The 13,659-nt window shown below is 37.8% G+C and overlaps 1 protein-coding gene across 3 annotated transcripts in view; it reads left to right on the forward strand.

Annotated features, from left to right (window-relative positions):
• MPP7 (membrane palmitoylated protein 7) overlaps positions 1-13,659 on the forward strand; it is a 149,096-nt gene that overhangs the window by 43,070 nt on the left and 92,367 nt on the right. For all 3 annotated transcript variants that reach the window (XM_021386558.1, XM_021386560.1, XM_021386559.1), the window contains exons 3-4: positions 96-262; positions 12,864-12,982. In XM_021386558.1, the coding sequence (XP_021242233.1) occupies positions 226-262; positions 12,864-12,982 (156 nt within the window). In that variant the 5' untranslated portion in view covers positions 96-225. The remainder of the gene's footprint in view (positions 1-95; positions 263-12,863; positions 12,983-13,659) is intronic.

A 13,659-nucleotide genomic window follows, 5' to 3' on the forward strand; every position in this document is an offset into this window, starting at 1 on the left:
GCTTCTTTTGTGATAAAGTTTGTATTTGATTAGCAGCAGTAATTTACAGTTTAACAAAGTTCTTAACTGTGAAATTCTGTTTCTGATCTTTCTAGGAGAAACGAGGAGATTGCATAAATCTTTGTAGACAAGTTGCCTGCAAGCAGTTAAACCGAAATTAACTTCTGCCTTCTGGCCGCAGAGCGCTAGTTTGACATTCGTGTGTGATATTCTGCAGACTAAATCATGCCAGCGTTATCAACTGGATCTGGAAGTGACACAGGTATGCAAGCCAGAGAGGACTGCACGTTTCCTCCAGAGCTTATTTGTTAAGTCTACAGTCTCTCTTTCAAGAAATCATCAAATAATGTAATTAATTATGGTCTTAACAGATGCTTAAATTAGCACTTCAAGCATAACCTTTTCTTCCTGAAGTTAATGTAAGCAGGTGAAACATCACGCTATTTTTTTTAAATAATAACTTCTTAAAGTCCCACCATCCTCTTCTCCCTATCGCCAGCCCCCGCTACTATATACGGATCTCAAGAATTTGGATTCACCCCAGAGTGATTCCTACAATGTTAACTTGAAAAAGGAGGAGGAAAAAAGATGATGATATCATACATGCCTTAATATTTGCAGCAGTCTAGACTATCCCCTCTGTGAGTTACTTATCAGTGGAGTTATTTCTGAACGCAGACTACTTAGCTTTGACTCTTCTTTAACAAATTAGGAGAAGAAAAATACTGTCTCAAGTTCTCTTCCTTCCCTTGCCTTCCACATCAAAGTCCGGTTCCTATCACCAAATGCAGGCAGTGGGAGTGCAGAAGTAGTTTTCCATAGCTTTAACCTTCTTTGTAGTGATGTTAGGCTGTATTCAAAGGTTACATCTCATTTTGCTGTTACGGTTGCAGTTTCTCTGCCAATTATTTTTGTCACCATTCTAGGGACAAATAAAGTCAATATTTTTTTTCTAAAGGATGTTTTGTAAATAGGTCGTCCCACTGAGATTACAATAGAGGGGTCACTGCTTGTTATTCTAGATCACATAGTTTTATGCCCAAGGAGTAATAGGATTTTGAAAAGGAAGAGGGAGATTTCAAGTCAGGAATCCAAAAACAGTGTAAGGAACTGCGTTTGATTATTATTTTAAATAGACCAAAGAGTTCACTGCACTGTTTTTTTCCTCACACTTCAGGTCCACATAAGATTTCTGTTAGCTGAAAAAGTGAATCTTAACAGGCTTCTTGTTAGTGGTTTTTTCTTTTTCTTTTTTTTTTTTCCTTTTTCCTTCCAACCCAAACCATTCTATGATTCCGTGATTTGGAGGGGAGTTTTACTGGTTTTCCTCTGCTCTTTTGTCTCCCACTTGCTGTGTTTGAGGGATTTGACTACCATCTCCCCAAACTCTACCTCTACCTACCTCACTTCTCTTCTCTTTCCCCCATGGAAATACATGCTTCACATCTGTGGCACTTGAAGCTGTTGAGTATACTCGAACTGAATTTTGGAAGATGTCAGCTCTATCCTGGACAAATTTTCCACTGTGGATCTTTGCTTCCTTTATCATGCAATCTTTTGTGTCCTTCCAAAATCTGCCTTATTATTATGTTTTTAAATATTATGTGACCAAATATTTTCTGATGTTTCAAGACAGTTTTGAGATGAATAGTAGGGGGGAAATGAGTGATGACTGGCGCTTGATGCTGATGATATTTCTGGGTTTATTATTTAAAGAATGTTAATATGCCCAAAAGTATTAGTAATGGACGTACTCTCAGGAAAAAAAAAAACAACAAAAAAAACACCTACTTCAGCAAATGGAAAAAAAATCCTAATTTTAAAATTGTGTGTTAGTGTCTCTAGAAACAATGTTTTACTGTGCTGCTTGATGCATATGATTCTCCAAGTACATCTTGCTTTTGATCACACACCCTAATTAATAAACTTTATATTGTCCTCGGAAATCTGTAACAGAAAAGTATGTCATCATTTGTATCTTGCTGCTTAAGTAATGCTGATTGTTTATTAAACCCAGTTGGATTTCCACTGCAAGGTGTAAACTGTTTCTTTAAGCAACTATTTGCTTTTGGAATGGAAAGAGAATTATTTTTCTGTATTTCTGCTTTCTGTACTGCTTCTCCTGAAGGCTGATGATAAATATTCATGTATTTTTTTTAATACATCCAACTGTGGTCTCTATCCTGATTGTAATACAAGTGTTTTTTAATCTGCAGCATGATCCATCTCAGAGCTGTTTTTCTGCTCTTCCTCTGAGTAATAAAATAAAATTAAAGACAAAAAGAAAAAAGGGGGAAGAGCAGTTCTTATCTTTGTTGTTCTCCATTGGAAGGTGGGCAGACCACTTTTCCTTTTGCCCTTTGGTTCTGACTGCATAAACTGGTGGTGGCTGTGTGTGTTCCTGCAGTGGAGTTAGCAGGTTAATTAATGGAGGCCTAACAAATGTGCCTCTAGGGTAGGGGAGCAGCTTCATTTAGTTTACCTGCTAAGCCAGTATTTTATTAACACATTTAAACAGAACTCCAGCCTAGTTTATTTTTGTATTTGTTCTCACCTGGCAAAGTAAAAGTAAACTGGGATTTGAAAATGAGCGAAAGAGTTCTACTGAGAATTAGTAAAGAGAAATGCATCATCTGCACATATCAGAAAGTTTGCAAGTCATGGACTGTTTGAAGTTAGTTTTGTTTTAATATTCCTAGACATCAGACCACTGTCAAAAACAGGATAGCGCTCATGATCGGCAACATTTGATGCAACTAAATGTTGATCTATTCGTGTTAATTTTGGATAGCTTTTACTTTGTCAACAGGCAAACCAGATTTGTGCAACTTGCTTCCATCTAAAAGAGTTATAAAATGTTTAAATGAGTTACAGGCTTTCTTATGAGCTACAAGCTTATGTCTGTGCACACATGGGTGTATGTACACGCACACATAAAATACTTTTTTAAAACTTGTTGACAACATATGAGCGATCCGACTCCTCCCTTAAGGCTTATTGTCCCTTCAGTGTTGGGTCCAAGTTATGTTAAAGCAAGCATCTTGACCGGAGGGCTGAGCTCCTGCGTGAGGCTGCATCTGGAGCTTTACCATTTTCTGTGTTCTAAAAATTTACTTGAACTCCATATGTGAGACCGTCAGAGTTTAAAGTCTGAGAAGAAAGACTTGCACTGCTACGGGTGAAGCAAGTCTGAGGTCTAGCATTCACTTGCAAATTTAGGGAGATTCAAGCTTGCTATCCTGGCTTCACAGCAGTTGATGTCATCTTCATTGCTGACTTTTGTGGAGCCAAGATGACATCACTATGCCTTGTGAAGTGTTGTGTTAGTGTGAAAAACATTGTAAAGTTGTTGCAGATTTCTTTCCTCGCAACCCTGTAGCGAGCTTGCTCAGCTGACAAGTTTAAAAATGCTTTCTCTGTTTGTCCTTAAAAACTAGCACAAGAATGTGCAAAGCAGACGTCGTGTTACTGATTCATGTGTTGTCAGTGGGAAAATCACATTTAATGGCCAAGTTTGGTCCCCAAGTAAAACTGTGCGATTGCATAAGTATAATGAAAGTCAGAAGCAGTTCTTGAATTTGAATATTTTGAGTTATAGACAGTAAAAATGTGCAAGGCTTACATTAACTCCTTCTTGAGTACATATAAGGAGCTAGCGCTGTGCCAGATAGAGGTTTTTTTCAATGTTATAGGCATATAAATCTGAATACACGTTAGCTTTTTAAATGGGGAAAAGCCATGCTTGTTGCAAACCAAATCGTAAATTCACCTGGCCTTTAAAATACTCTTGGTTTGGGTGTTTTCTGTCTTGTAATAATGCAAAATAAAGCTTTGAAACCTGTTTGAAGTGCAGGATATTTTTGAAGTAGCAAATTCTACGGCTCTTTAATAATTATCTGGACTTCTGTCTAGAGCTGCATACCATTGGTGTGGATGTAGTGAATGCCAGCACAAATATTTTGCTAAAACATGATGGTAATGTGACAGCTCCATCATCTATGTGGGCTGTCTGCCAGGGAAGTGAGAGCCACAAGCAATGCCAAGTTCAAAGATGTTTTAATCACCTGAACACTGAAAGATGCTATCCTTGCTTTGGCCATTTCGGTATGGATGTGTTCCCTTTTTTTACAACTAGTACACTTCACTAAGCTTGCCAGTTTCAACATATTTTTTTCTAAGAATAATTGATAATGAAAAGGATAAAAAGGCAGAGAGGGGAAAGAAACAAACAGTGATGACATGAAGAGACAGCGGAGCAGTTAGCAGAGCCAAGAGGGGGGCCTGGGAAATGCTTGTGGGGGCAGAGGGCAAACAAAGCTGAGGTGACCGAGGATTTCAGCCTTTTCAACCAGTTGTTTGCAGAAGGAGGAGGGAGCTAGAAATCAGGGACTTCTATTTTTACGCACCGTTTAAAAAATGTAATAAAACAGTGGCCAAAGGTCTGGGTTCGCTGTTATGAGATGAAGAGAAAGAGAATTTAAGAGAATGATGGGGGAAAGATTTCTGGGAGTCACTGTTCCATTGGCGGCTGCCAGGGCGAAGGCTTGCGGGGCGACTGAGCCCTGGCCCGAGCTGCCTTGGTGCTGACGTGCCGCGTCGCGAGCAGCGGGAGCAGAGGCTCCGTGTGCCGCTCGGAGCCGCGTCTGCACCGGGTTTGCAAGGCTACTGAAATTCTCACCTCGTCGAAATGCACAGATATGGCTAGATCTTTATGAAAGCTGATCCTCTAGCTGAGGCAGGACTTACACTGAATTAATAAATAGAGCCAATGTTTTATCGTGTTTTCTTGAGAACTCCCCATCTCCAGCTGCCAGAGGCATTAACTGGCTTGCAGGCTAACGCTAATGTGAAAGATGTGGGAAACTATGAGGCGTATGGCTAGCTTTAATTGCTCTCAGATTGAATTTTTAAAAATATAAATTTCTGGTGTTGGGGAAAGGGTATTTATTTTGATTTCAACATATTTATGGTGAGTGTTGGAAAATTTGTTCAAAGTAGAATGCAATTTCTCTAAACTCTTCTGGTTTGGATTAATGCTTTATGCTAGGCTGATTCAGCAGCGTGGAATCAGAAAATGTGCGCAGTTATATTTACTGGTGGTAAACTCTTTAAAACTGTTACAGTTGTTGGATGCAAATTTAACTTCAAATTCGAACGGTCTGTCGGCACGAATGTACACTTCTTTTTTTCTTGGTGCTCAATGTGTAGTTTTGTGGCAAATGTGAAAGCGTGGCGGCCTATATTGTTCCTAACCGAAGGCTTAAATGTATAGCTACTTTGGTGGGAGCGAAAGCTGTAATTACACAAATGGTTGACAATTCCTGCTTCTGCCAGATGTCCTTTGACAGGAGCAGACTGTGATGTTGTAACGCACAAGTGTAACTGCCGGGATCCAGCTCAGCTAGCAGAGCGTATCGTGTGTTTTTACTGTCACATGAAAGGTTCTGTGGCTTCTCAGCCCAACATCAGGTCAAGTATTGCTTGTTTTCATAAAACTAAAGCTGTTAATCTGAGGGAAATTTAGTACTGCTTTCAGGTAGTGAGAAGCTTCCCTGCTAACAGTTGTTAGTTGCCTGTTGTGGAACATGAGTTCAGATATGATTTTGCTCTTAAAATAACATATTCTTTAAACATGAAACCCATACCTCAATGCAGGTTAGGAATGTAAGGGGTAAAATACAAAATGTAGCCACTTTTAGTTACCTCTTATAAACTTACCTTTGATACAGCTGAGATGTTGTACTTGACTCCTTAAAGCTTTTTGTATTTCTATATAGTTCTGTAGATTTTTCTATCAAAATTTGTGTGCATGCACATGCATATATGACTGATGGGATGATGGGATGATAACTTATTTTGAAGTCAAGCACTGAACTCAGTCAGATAGTGAGATACAGCACTGAAAGGATACGGCTACTTGAAAGCCTGTTTTGGAGCATCAGCGCTGCCATCTCTGTCACGGAGACGACGGGACTCTTTCCTCCTTTCCTAAGACACGGTATGGAAGGCTGAGCTATACCGTAATCAAATGGTGCTTCCAGTATTTTTTGGTACAACTAAAACCAGTTAAAAATAGTCTCAACTTCTATTGCTGGAAGTCTTTCTTCAGTCTCTTAATGAGATATCGTAGCCTCCTTCTGCAGATGCGAAATGCCACATTTAGTACGCCTTGCAAACTGTGAAGAAAGAGTTAAACATGCCGAACGTGCCCGGCGATTCTTTTCTGACATCCTAACGCTGGAATGAGTTCTTTCCTCACTGCCTGCCAGATACTTGCTATTGCCTCCTCTAGTGTTGATGAAGATCTAGATATAAATACTTAAGACTCCCCAAGCTGACGTCTGTACAAAGGACCAGTCAGTTAGTCAAGGTTATTCAAGGTGTCACAGTATGCAGGCTTCTTTGCAGCGGCCAAGAGTATTTGAAAACATACACGTCAGATCTTTGTATGAGCTTTCCACGAACTGCTTATTAATTTGTGCTTGATAGGTCACTTTAAATCAGTTATACGTTTGTGTTATTCTTGCAGAAAATAGTCCTTCTGAAAGCCCATGAAAGTAATTTTATGATTTTTCAAAGTATCCTTGTTGATATAGTGCCTCGCAATTACATTTTGAGTTTCAAACAGATCTCAGGAGCTATACAAGCAAGAACTCAGTATTACTCTGTATGAATGCAAGTAGGGACCGACTGTTTAACTCAAATCAGAATGCACCGGTATGTGGTATGCTAAATCTGAAATACACATGTTGAGACAAATCCTAAAAGACCAATAACTGTTTCAAACAACTGTGGATTCTTTAGCTCCTGTAGCCAAGTTCCAAAACTAAAGACTTTTCCATTTTGAAGGGAATAATATTTTTAGAAGTGGTGGGCTTAAATGCTTGCTTGCTTTCAACATTGTCTGTCACAATGTTGTTTTAAGGTGGGTTAACAAATTACTGCAGTTTAGAAGGATAAAAATTGGGTACAATTTTTAGATTAAAATACTGTACTGCCCTTACCGAATATGCAATCTTGTTCTTTGAGGGTATGCACGACAAAGTCCTTGTTTTCGTTAGGAAAAAAGTAGAGCATGATATTTTAATTAATGCCACCTGTAGGGGGTTCGGCATTGTGCTTCTTTATGAATTAGTAAATAAAGCAAACTAGACCTTTTTCCAAAGACGCTGATGACCTGTATGCAGTGCCTATCTGGCTACCCAGTCTTCTGTACTTTTTGAAAATTAGATTAAATCTTTTTTTTTTTTTTTAACAATACATTTATTTTTGAAGTACGTGACAGAATCATGTTAGTCACTGGTTCAGTAAAGAGCAATTGTTGAAGCCCTGCACGTTCTTGCAGTATCACTAAGCCTCCATACTCGATAGAATTATCAAGTGTAAAAAAGAAGGATTTGTTGCACACAAGATTGAGCACACAGTAGTCCTTTTACAGCTTGAGTCTGGTAGGACAGTGGAGTTTGTCTGTCCTAATGCACGTGTGTACAGAATATGTTTTTGTTTGAACTTGTGCATGGATACTGATCTCAAAGTTGAGAATGAAATAACTTTCAGTATTCAGTGTTAGTGACTTTGATTTTATTATGCAGCAGCAGTGATGTCAGAACGCGGGTTTCTGTTGCAGGGCTGTTTGCTTTGTGTAAGGAGAGTGTTGTCTGATCCTTTATAGAACTGTAAAGTACAGTTCAAATGTGAAAAAATGTCAGCTTGTTATAAATGGCAGCAAATGGTGCTGATTATTTTACCTTTGACAAAGTGGAAAATTTAAAGGTTGGTGTGTCCCGTTTTATTAATACAATAAAATTTTACAGTGTTGTTCTGGGCTTAGATATATGTTCTTTAGTGTTTATTACCCCTCAGTTACAGTAAAAATTTTTGATTGGAAGTCTGGCATCATTGTTCAGAATGCTAAATCAGGAAATTAATTAACATATGAAAGCAAATGTGCATCCATTTGTCTCCAGCTTTTTCCTTACACTAACCAAAACAAAGTTGGTGTTTTCCTGTAAGACGCAAGAGTGATGGAACGCAGAGACCATATTTTTTATCATTTAGCACTAGTTTATAGCTTCCACAGACTTGTCCTAATAATGAAGCTATGAAGGATATGACAAGAATGGTGATATTAAATTTCTCTAGACTAACAGTAAATTTTTCCATTCTGATGTCAAGAATGTAGAGCATCTGGATTCCGCAGTGTGAGTGGTTCAGTACGGGAACACTTTCATCAAATGGTTCACCATTTATTCTCCTCCAAGGAACAAGCAGACTCCTACAGAAAAGACCACTATGAAAGAAGCAGTTTTCTGGAATTCGACAAATTATTTGGCCCGTTGTTTCTGATTTAAAAGCTTTCCATTGCTTCTCAGCGTTAAATCTTATCGCATGTGCAAAATCAGGTGAAACATTTTTAAATCGGAATTCTCAGTATTACATACACTGTTACTCGGATCTAGTAAAATTAAATTGTATTAATTAAGGTTAGGAAAAAATGAAGAGACTCTGAAGACAGGAACTGCCTAAGTGTATTAATAGAACAAAGTGTGAAATCTGTCTATTGCTTTTTGAAGCAGGGACCGTGCTGAGGTTTCAAGCATTGGATTTTTCCCTTGAAATTGTCTTCTTAGTCCAAGCTGGCAGAATTCTACAAACCTGATTTTGCAACCATTTTGTTTTACTCTGTGTATGCAACAAGTCCAAAAACTTCAGAGTAGTTTCCCTATGCATGACAAGCTCTCGTAAATTTTCATTTTAAATTGTGTATATCTATGAGGTTACCTACATGCATAGTGTATATAGATTATTTCTGTAAAATTATTATCCAGTTGTTAGTTTTTAAATGCCTGTGTTACTTTTCATGGAAGAAATAAATTTCATGTAAAAATGTCATATATCTGGTATTAATTTATGAAGTTGCTTTATTCTTGGTTCAGGTAGTTAGGTTTAATAGGCCATCCGAGCACCTGCAAACTTTTCCCTCCTCTCTTCCGAGGGGTTTTATGATATTATTGCATGCAGTGCTTGTCTCCTTTTATTGGTATTGCTGTGCTACATGGATGCTACTTGATTCACATCTTAGTTCAACTTTGATACTGTACCTAGTTTATATAACACGATCAGCATACATGTATCTAAAACTAGGAGTTCCCTTGTTTTTCTGGAAGTGACTCCTATTACAGCCACTGGGTTAGGTGAGCATGTTTAATCTAGAAAGAACCCTCTTTCCTTCTCTGTTTCAATGATTTGGGATAGTCCAAGATTGATTACATTGTGATGTGATTTTTATTTTCAGGTTTTTTTCCTCAAGTTGTAGGGCAGGTCGGACTGACTTCCCTTTTTATAATTGGTAGTAGTCTTACGTCTCCATGTTTAAACTCTTTTGTTAATTTTTGTGATGTATGCTTGTATGCTCAGGTCATTTGGGACCTTTGAATAAATGTTCTGCTTTTAAAAATAGAAATAAATGAGTTTTTCTTGTGTAAGTCGTGTTTACTTTACTGAATTTTGACACCTGAAGTGTTTTGATACTAGAAAATCCCAGTGGACCTTTGATGCATTTTAAATATAAAACCTGCTTAAATTTAGCCAAACTAGACTAAAAAAATATATATATATAAAAACATGAATAGAATAGCAACAGTGTATAAAGAAACATTTTTTTTTTTTTGCATGGCTCTTTACAGTGTTGCCAACATAAGGCATTAAAAAAAAAACAGGATTTTTTTTTCAGCTTTTCATGATTTTTGTTGTTTTAAACAACTTCTAGAGCCTTTTAATGAGCTTTTTTTTGTGTGTTAGTTTAAATTTTAGGCATCCTTCCAAAAATGTGTGCAAAATTCCTTTTTTAACGGGAGATCTGTGCATGTCATTTGCCTCAGAGGTGTGAGGAGAAGGCACCGCGCTGAGCCTGATGGCACGGCCCGGGCCTGGCAGCGTTCAGCTCTCTGCTGCAGAGCTACGTCTCATCCTAAGGCTTTTAATGCAGTTTTAATTTACGTCACACTCCATCTCAGCATAGGGCGTATACCTATGAACGTTTTAAAAACTCAGTATAGCAACACAACAATGTTTCTAATTGGCACCAAAAGGATTTTTAAAAAATAAACCTGATTTCAGCAGACTGGCAGTGGTAAAATGAGCGAACAACCTGCATTGCTTACAGTGGCCTGTGGCTCTGGCCTACAGAACCACCTGCGGTGCTGTTTGGTTGCTTTGAAGGAGGTTGGTTTAATGCTGGGCTAAATTGCAGTCTCCAGTGGTAATTTTTTCTTTTTTTCTGGCTACATAATGCTGAGTTTCAAGGAGAATCTATAGAGCAGGGTTGTGCTGTTCCCTGTGTGCTGGGTGGCCGGGGCTCTCCTGCTGTAGTGAAGATCTGGAACTTGATTTGTTCGCCTTCTGGGTCAAAGCTATCAACACTGTGCTGGAGAGCTAAAGCAGGGCAGCACTTGAAACAGGACCATAGTATTTGATAAAACAAGTTGACACCCATCTAATTTTCTCCTTTTCCCCAGAAAAGTTGCATAAATTGGGTACACTTCTGCTGAAGCTAGCACTAGAGCTCCTGAGACATAAAAAAATTAATTTCCTTGGAAGGGGCAGATCAGGGCTATATGAGCAAATTTAGCCTACGACAACTGTTGATCTGAATGTGGAAATTCCAAAGAATGGAAGCACCCACAGGACTAATCTGTCCTGGATTGCAGGTAGTTCAGTGCCTTAAATCCAGTCTCACTGCAGGCACATTCAGTCTTACCCTGTATCACTACTGTAAGAGTTACCCCATCAAGAAACTTATTTTCACCGGGGATTTAATTATCTGAGGTTTGAGAAGCTACATTTACAAACATAGAATAGTTTCAAGGTAGATTATACATGAAAATTAAGCAGATTTGGTGGAACAAGAAAGAAAAAGCTTGTTCCGTTGTACATCTCTTATGTGAAGGGAGTGGCTGAAGTTCATATTTTCCTTCCTCAGAATGGCATATGTGAATTGTTCTTAAACAGTTATGTCACAGTATAAACTTGCATTGAGCTTTCTATTCCATTTTTTAACAACCTCCAGGTTGCTCTGAGGTAAGTGTATTTGCAGTAACAAAAGTAGCTCTGCACAGAAATATAGGGCTGAGTATAAAGAAATTTTAATTTTCTAAATATATTTCTTAAAAATGAAGCAAATTTAATCAGATAAATATTTGCAATTTTAATATTTCTTCTTCCTACTTTTTTCCACAGCTGAAGTAATATTCGTGTCATTTTGCAGCTGTTAACTACTGTGACATCCAGTTCTAAAAAGTGACTTTTTTTTTTCACCAAGTGCTGAAATTCTAATAATCTAGAAGGTAAAAGCCAAAAGTCCCATTCAGACTTCTGTTCCCTCAGTGTTCAGTCATTGATGGAGTCTTGCTTGGCAAGACTTGGTTTTCTTTTTCTGTCCATGCAAAATTGTAGTGGTTTGAGTTATATCCTCTTTTTACAGTATTTCAGAAGCATAAACAAGAACAGATTTAAATAAAAGCAAGATTCTAAGAAAATGAACGTCAACCACCAAAAACACTTGGACCACAAAAAGAATGTATCTGGAAGGAACGTTTTTTTCCAGAATATTTTACTGAATGGCAGTAAAAACACAAAAATGTTAAATAATCAGATCCCGAAGGTGCTGTATGTAATTTTGAAAGGGGGAGTGTGGTATCTGGAAAGGTTGTGAAATTATGTTTACTAATAAATATTTGAAGTCGTAAGCTTTCAGGAGATAAGAGGCATAATAACGATAGGCAACCTATAACTTAGAATAATGTTCTTTACTAGCAGAATATCTTGTAAATCTGTCCTTGTGACGAACAGCAGCACTTATTCAGACTAAAAATAATAGCGGGACCATGTATCTTGGATCCCGGGAGACTGTTGGTGTTTTTGTAGACAGCAGACGGGAGAAAAAAGGCATTTTGTCCTTTTTACCCCAAGTAATCCCACTGGAAAATTAAACATGTGCTATGAATTGATATCAGCTCATGCCAGGTTACCTCCCTAAAGAGGACTGCTGCAAACACTGTTGCTACATTTCTTGGACAGCAGCTCGATGGCCTGTGTGCATGATGGATATTTTATGCTGCATGCTACTGTGGAACACTGTGCTACTGTCTGCCCCTCGGAGCCTGCTGGTGAGGTGTGCCACAAATAACTGGGAGCAGCAATTGCTTTAACCCTATGGATAATCTTGAATACCTGTGAATTAAAAATATTACTGAAATATTACACTGTGTGGGTGTTTCTGAGAAAGCTCTGTTGTTTTTGTTTTCTAAGGTTTAATAGTGTAACACATAACAGTTCCTTTTGTCATGCTATGGGTTCCTACTGAACACGGGATAAAAAAAAAATTAAGCAATATATTAGCAAGAAATATTTAGAGAAACCACGAACCCTTTTTTAATGGACCACCCTATCCAGTTTCTGTTCTTTTAAGGAAGTTTTTCCTATTCATGACTCATTTCACTCTTTGGCTAACATCAAGGGAAATGGAATAACGATTAAGCAAAGGAATGTATGTTTTTTTCTCGTTTTGTCCTTTTTTTTTTTTTCAAAACCTTTACGAATTTCTCTGTAACCTTGTGTAAATATATATGGATATAGAAGCCCGACAACTGTGACAAGGTAAAAAGTACACTGCTAATACTTTCTTTTTAGTAATTTTAAAAAAATGTTCTTTTTAGTTCTACAAGTTAATGTTATGTTGGATACTCCAGACTCCCTATTCAGTTAAAATGACATGCTCCAGGCAGCCAATTACACAGAACTGTTAAGTGAAATTAATGAGATCACCCCTAGATTACACTTTGTGTTTTATTTTCATTTTATAGGTCTGTATGAACTGCTGGCTGCATTGCCAGCCCAGCTGCAGCCACATGTGGACAGCCAGGAAGACCTGACCTTCCTCTGGGATATGTTTGGTGAAAAAAGCCTTCATTCACTGGTGAAGGTAAACCACATTTAAGTCAGATTTTCTTTGAGAAGAGCATATGGAAAAATGTTTTGAGCGCCATCTAGTAAACCAGTGATAAAACTTGCTCAGTGAAAACAAAACAGCCTTGTTTTAACTCTGTTTCTGTCAGAGTGGAAGTTGTTAAATAAGATTCTACCAAAAATACATAGATGATTTCATTTAAGAGTGATGTTTTGGCAGTATAATGCTAATGCAGCAAACATATGTTGTTTGCCCTTGTTTAGAAAAAGAGAGTATGGAATAGTAGCAGGAAATCTGAGCCTTCTTTATGGTCAACATTCAAGACCTGGAGTTTAGCTTAAATAAATAAATGTTCACAGCAAAAATTAGAAGGAATATATTTTCTGAGGTCAAGTATGGCAACAGTTCAGTAGCCACATTAATTTAAAATAATTTCCTTTAACAAAGTCAACTGAAATTCTAGTAAGCTGTTTCTTTTATTGGCTTGCCTCCATTTAAAATTGTTTTGCACATAAATATGTTGGACTAAAGTACAACCTAAAATAAGTTTGGAATAATACTTGAGTAAAGTGTCCTGCTACAAAAACGATCAGCAACAAGGGATCAAAGCATGCCATGGAAGTATGTAGGGCACCCCCGATAATACTAAAATTGCTTAAAGAAGAAAAATGGGACCAATCAGCTGATTAGAA

The sequence above is a fragment of the Numida meleagris genome, chromosome 2 (genome assembly GCF_002078875.1).
Source record: "Numida meleagris isolate 19003 breed g44 Domestic line chromosome 2, NumMel1.0, whole genome shotgun sequence".
NCBI classification, from domain to species: Eukaryota; Metazoa; Chordata; class Aves; order Galliformes; family Numididae; genus Numida; species Numida meleagris.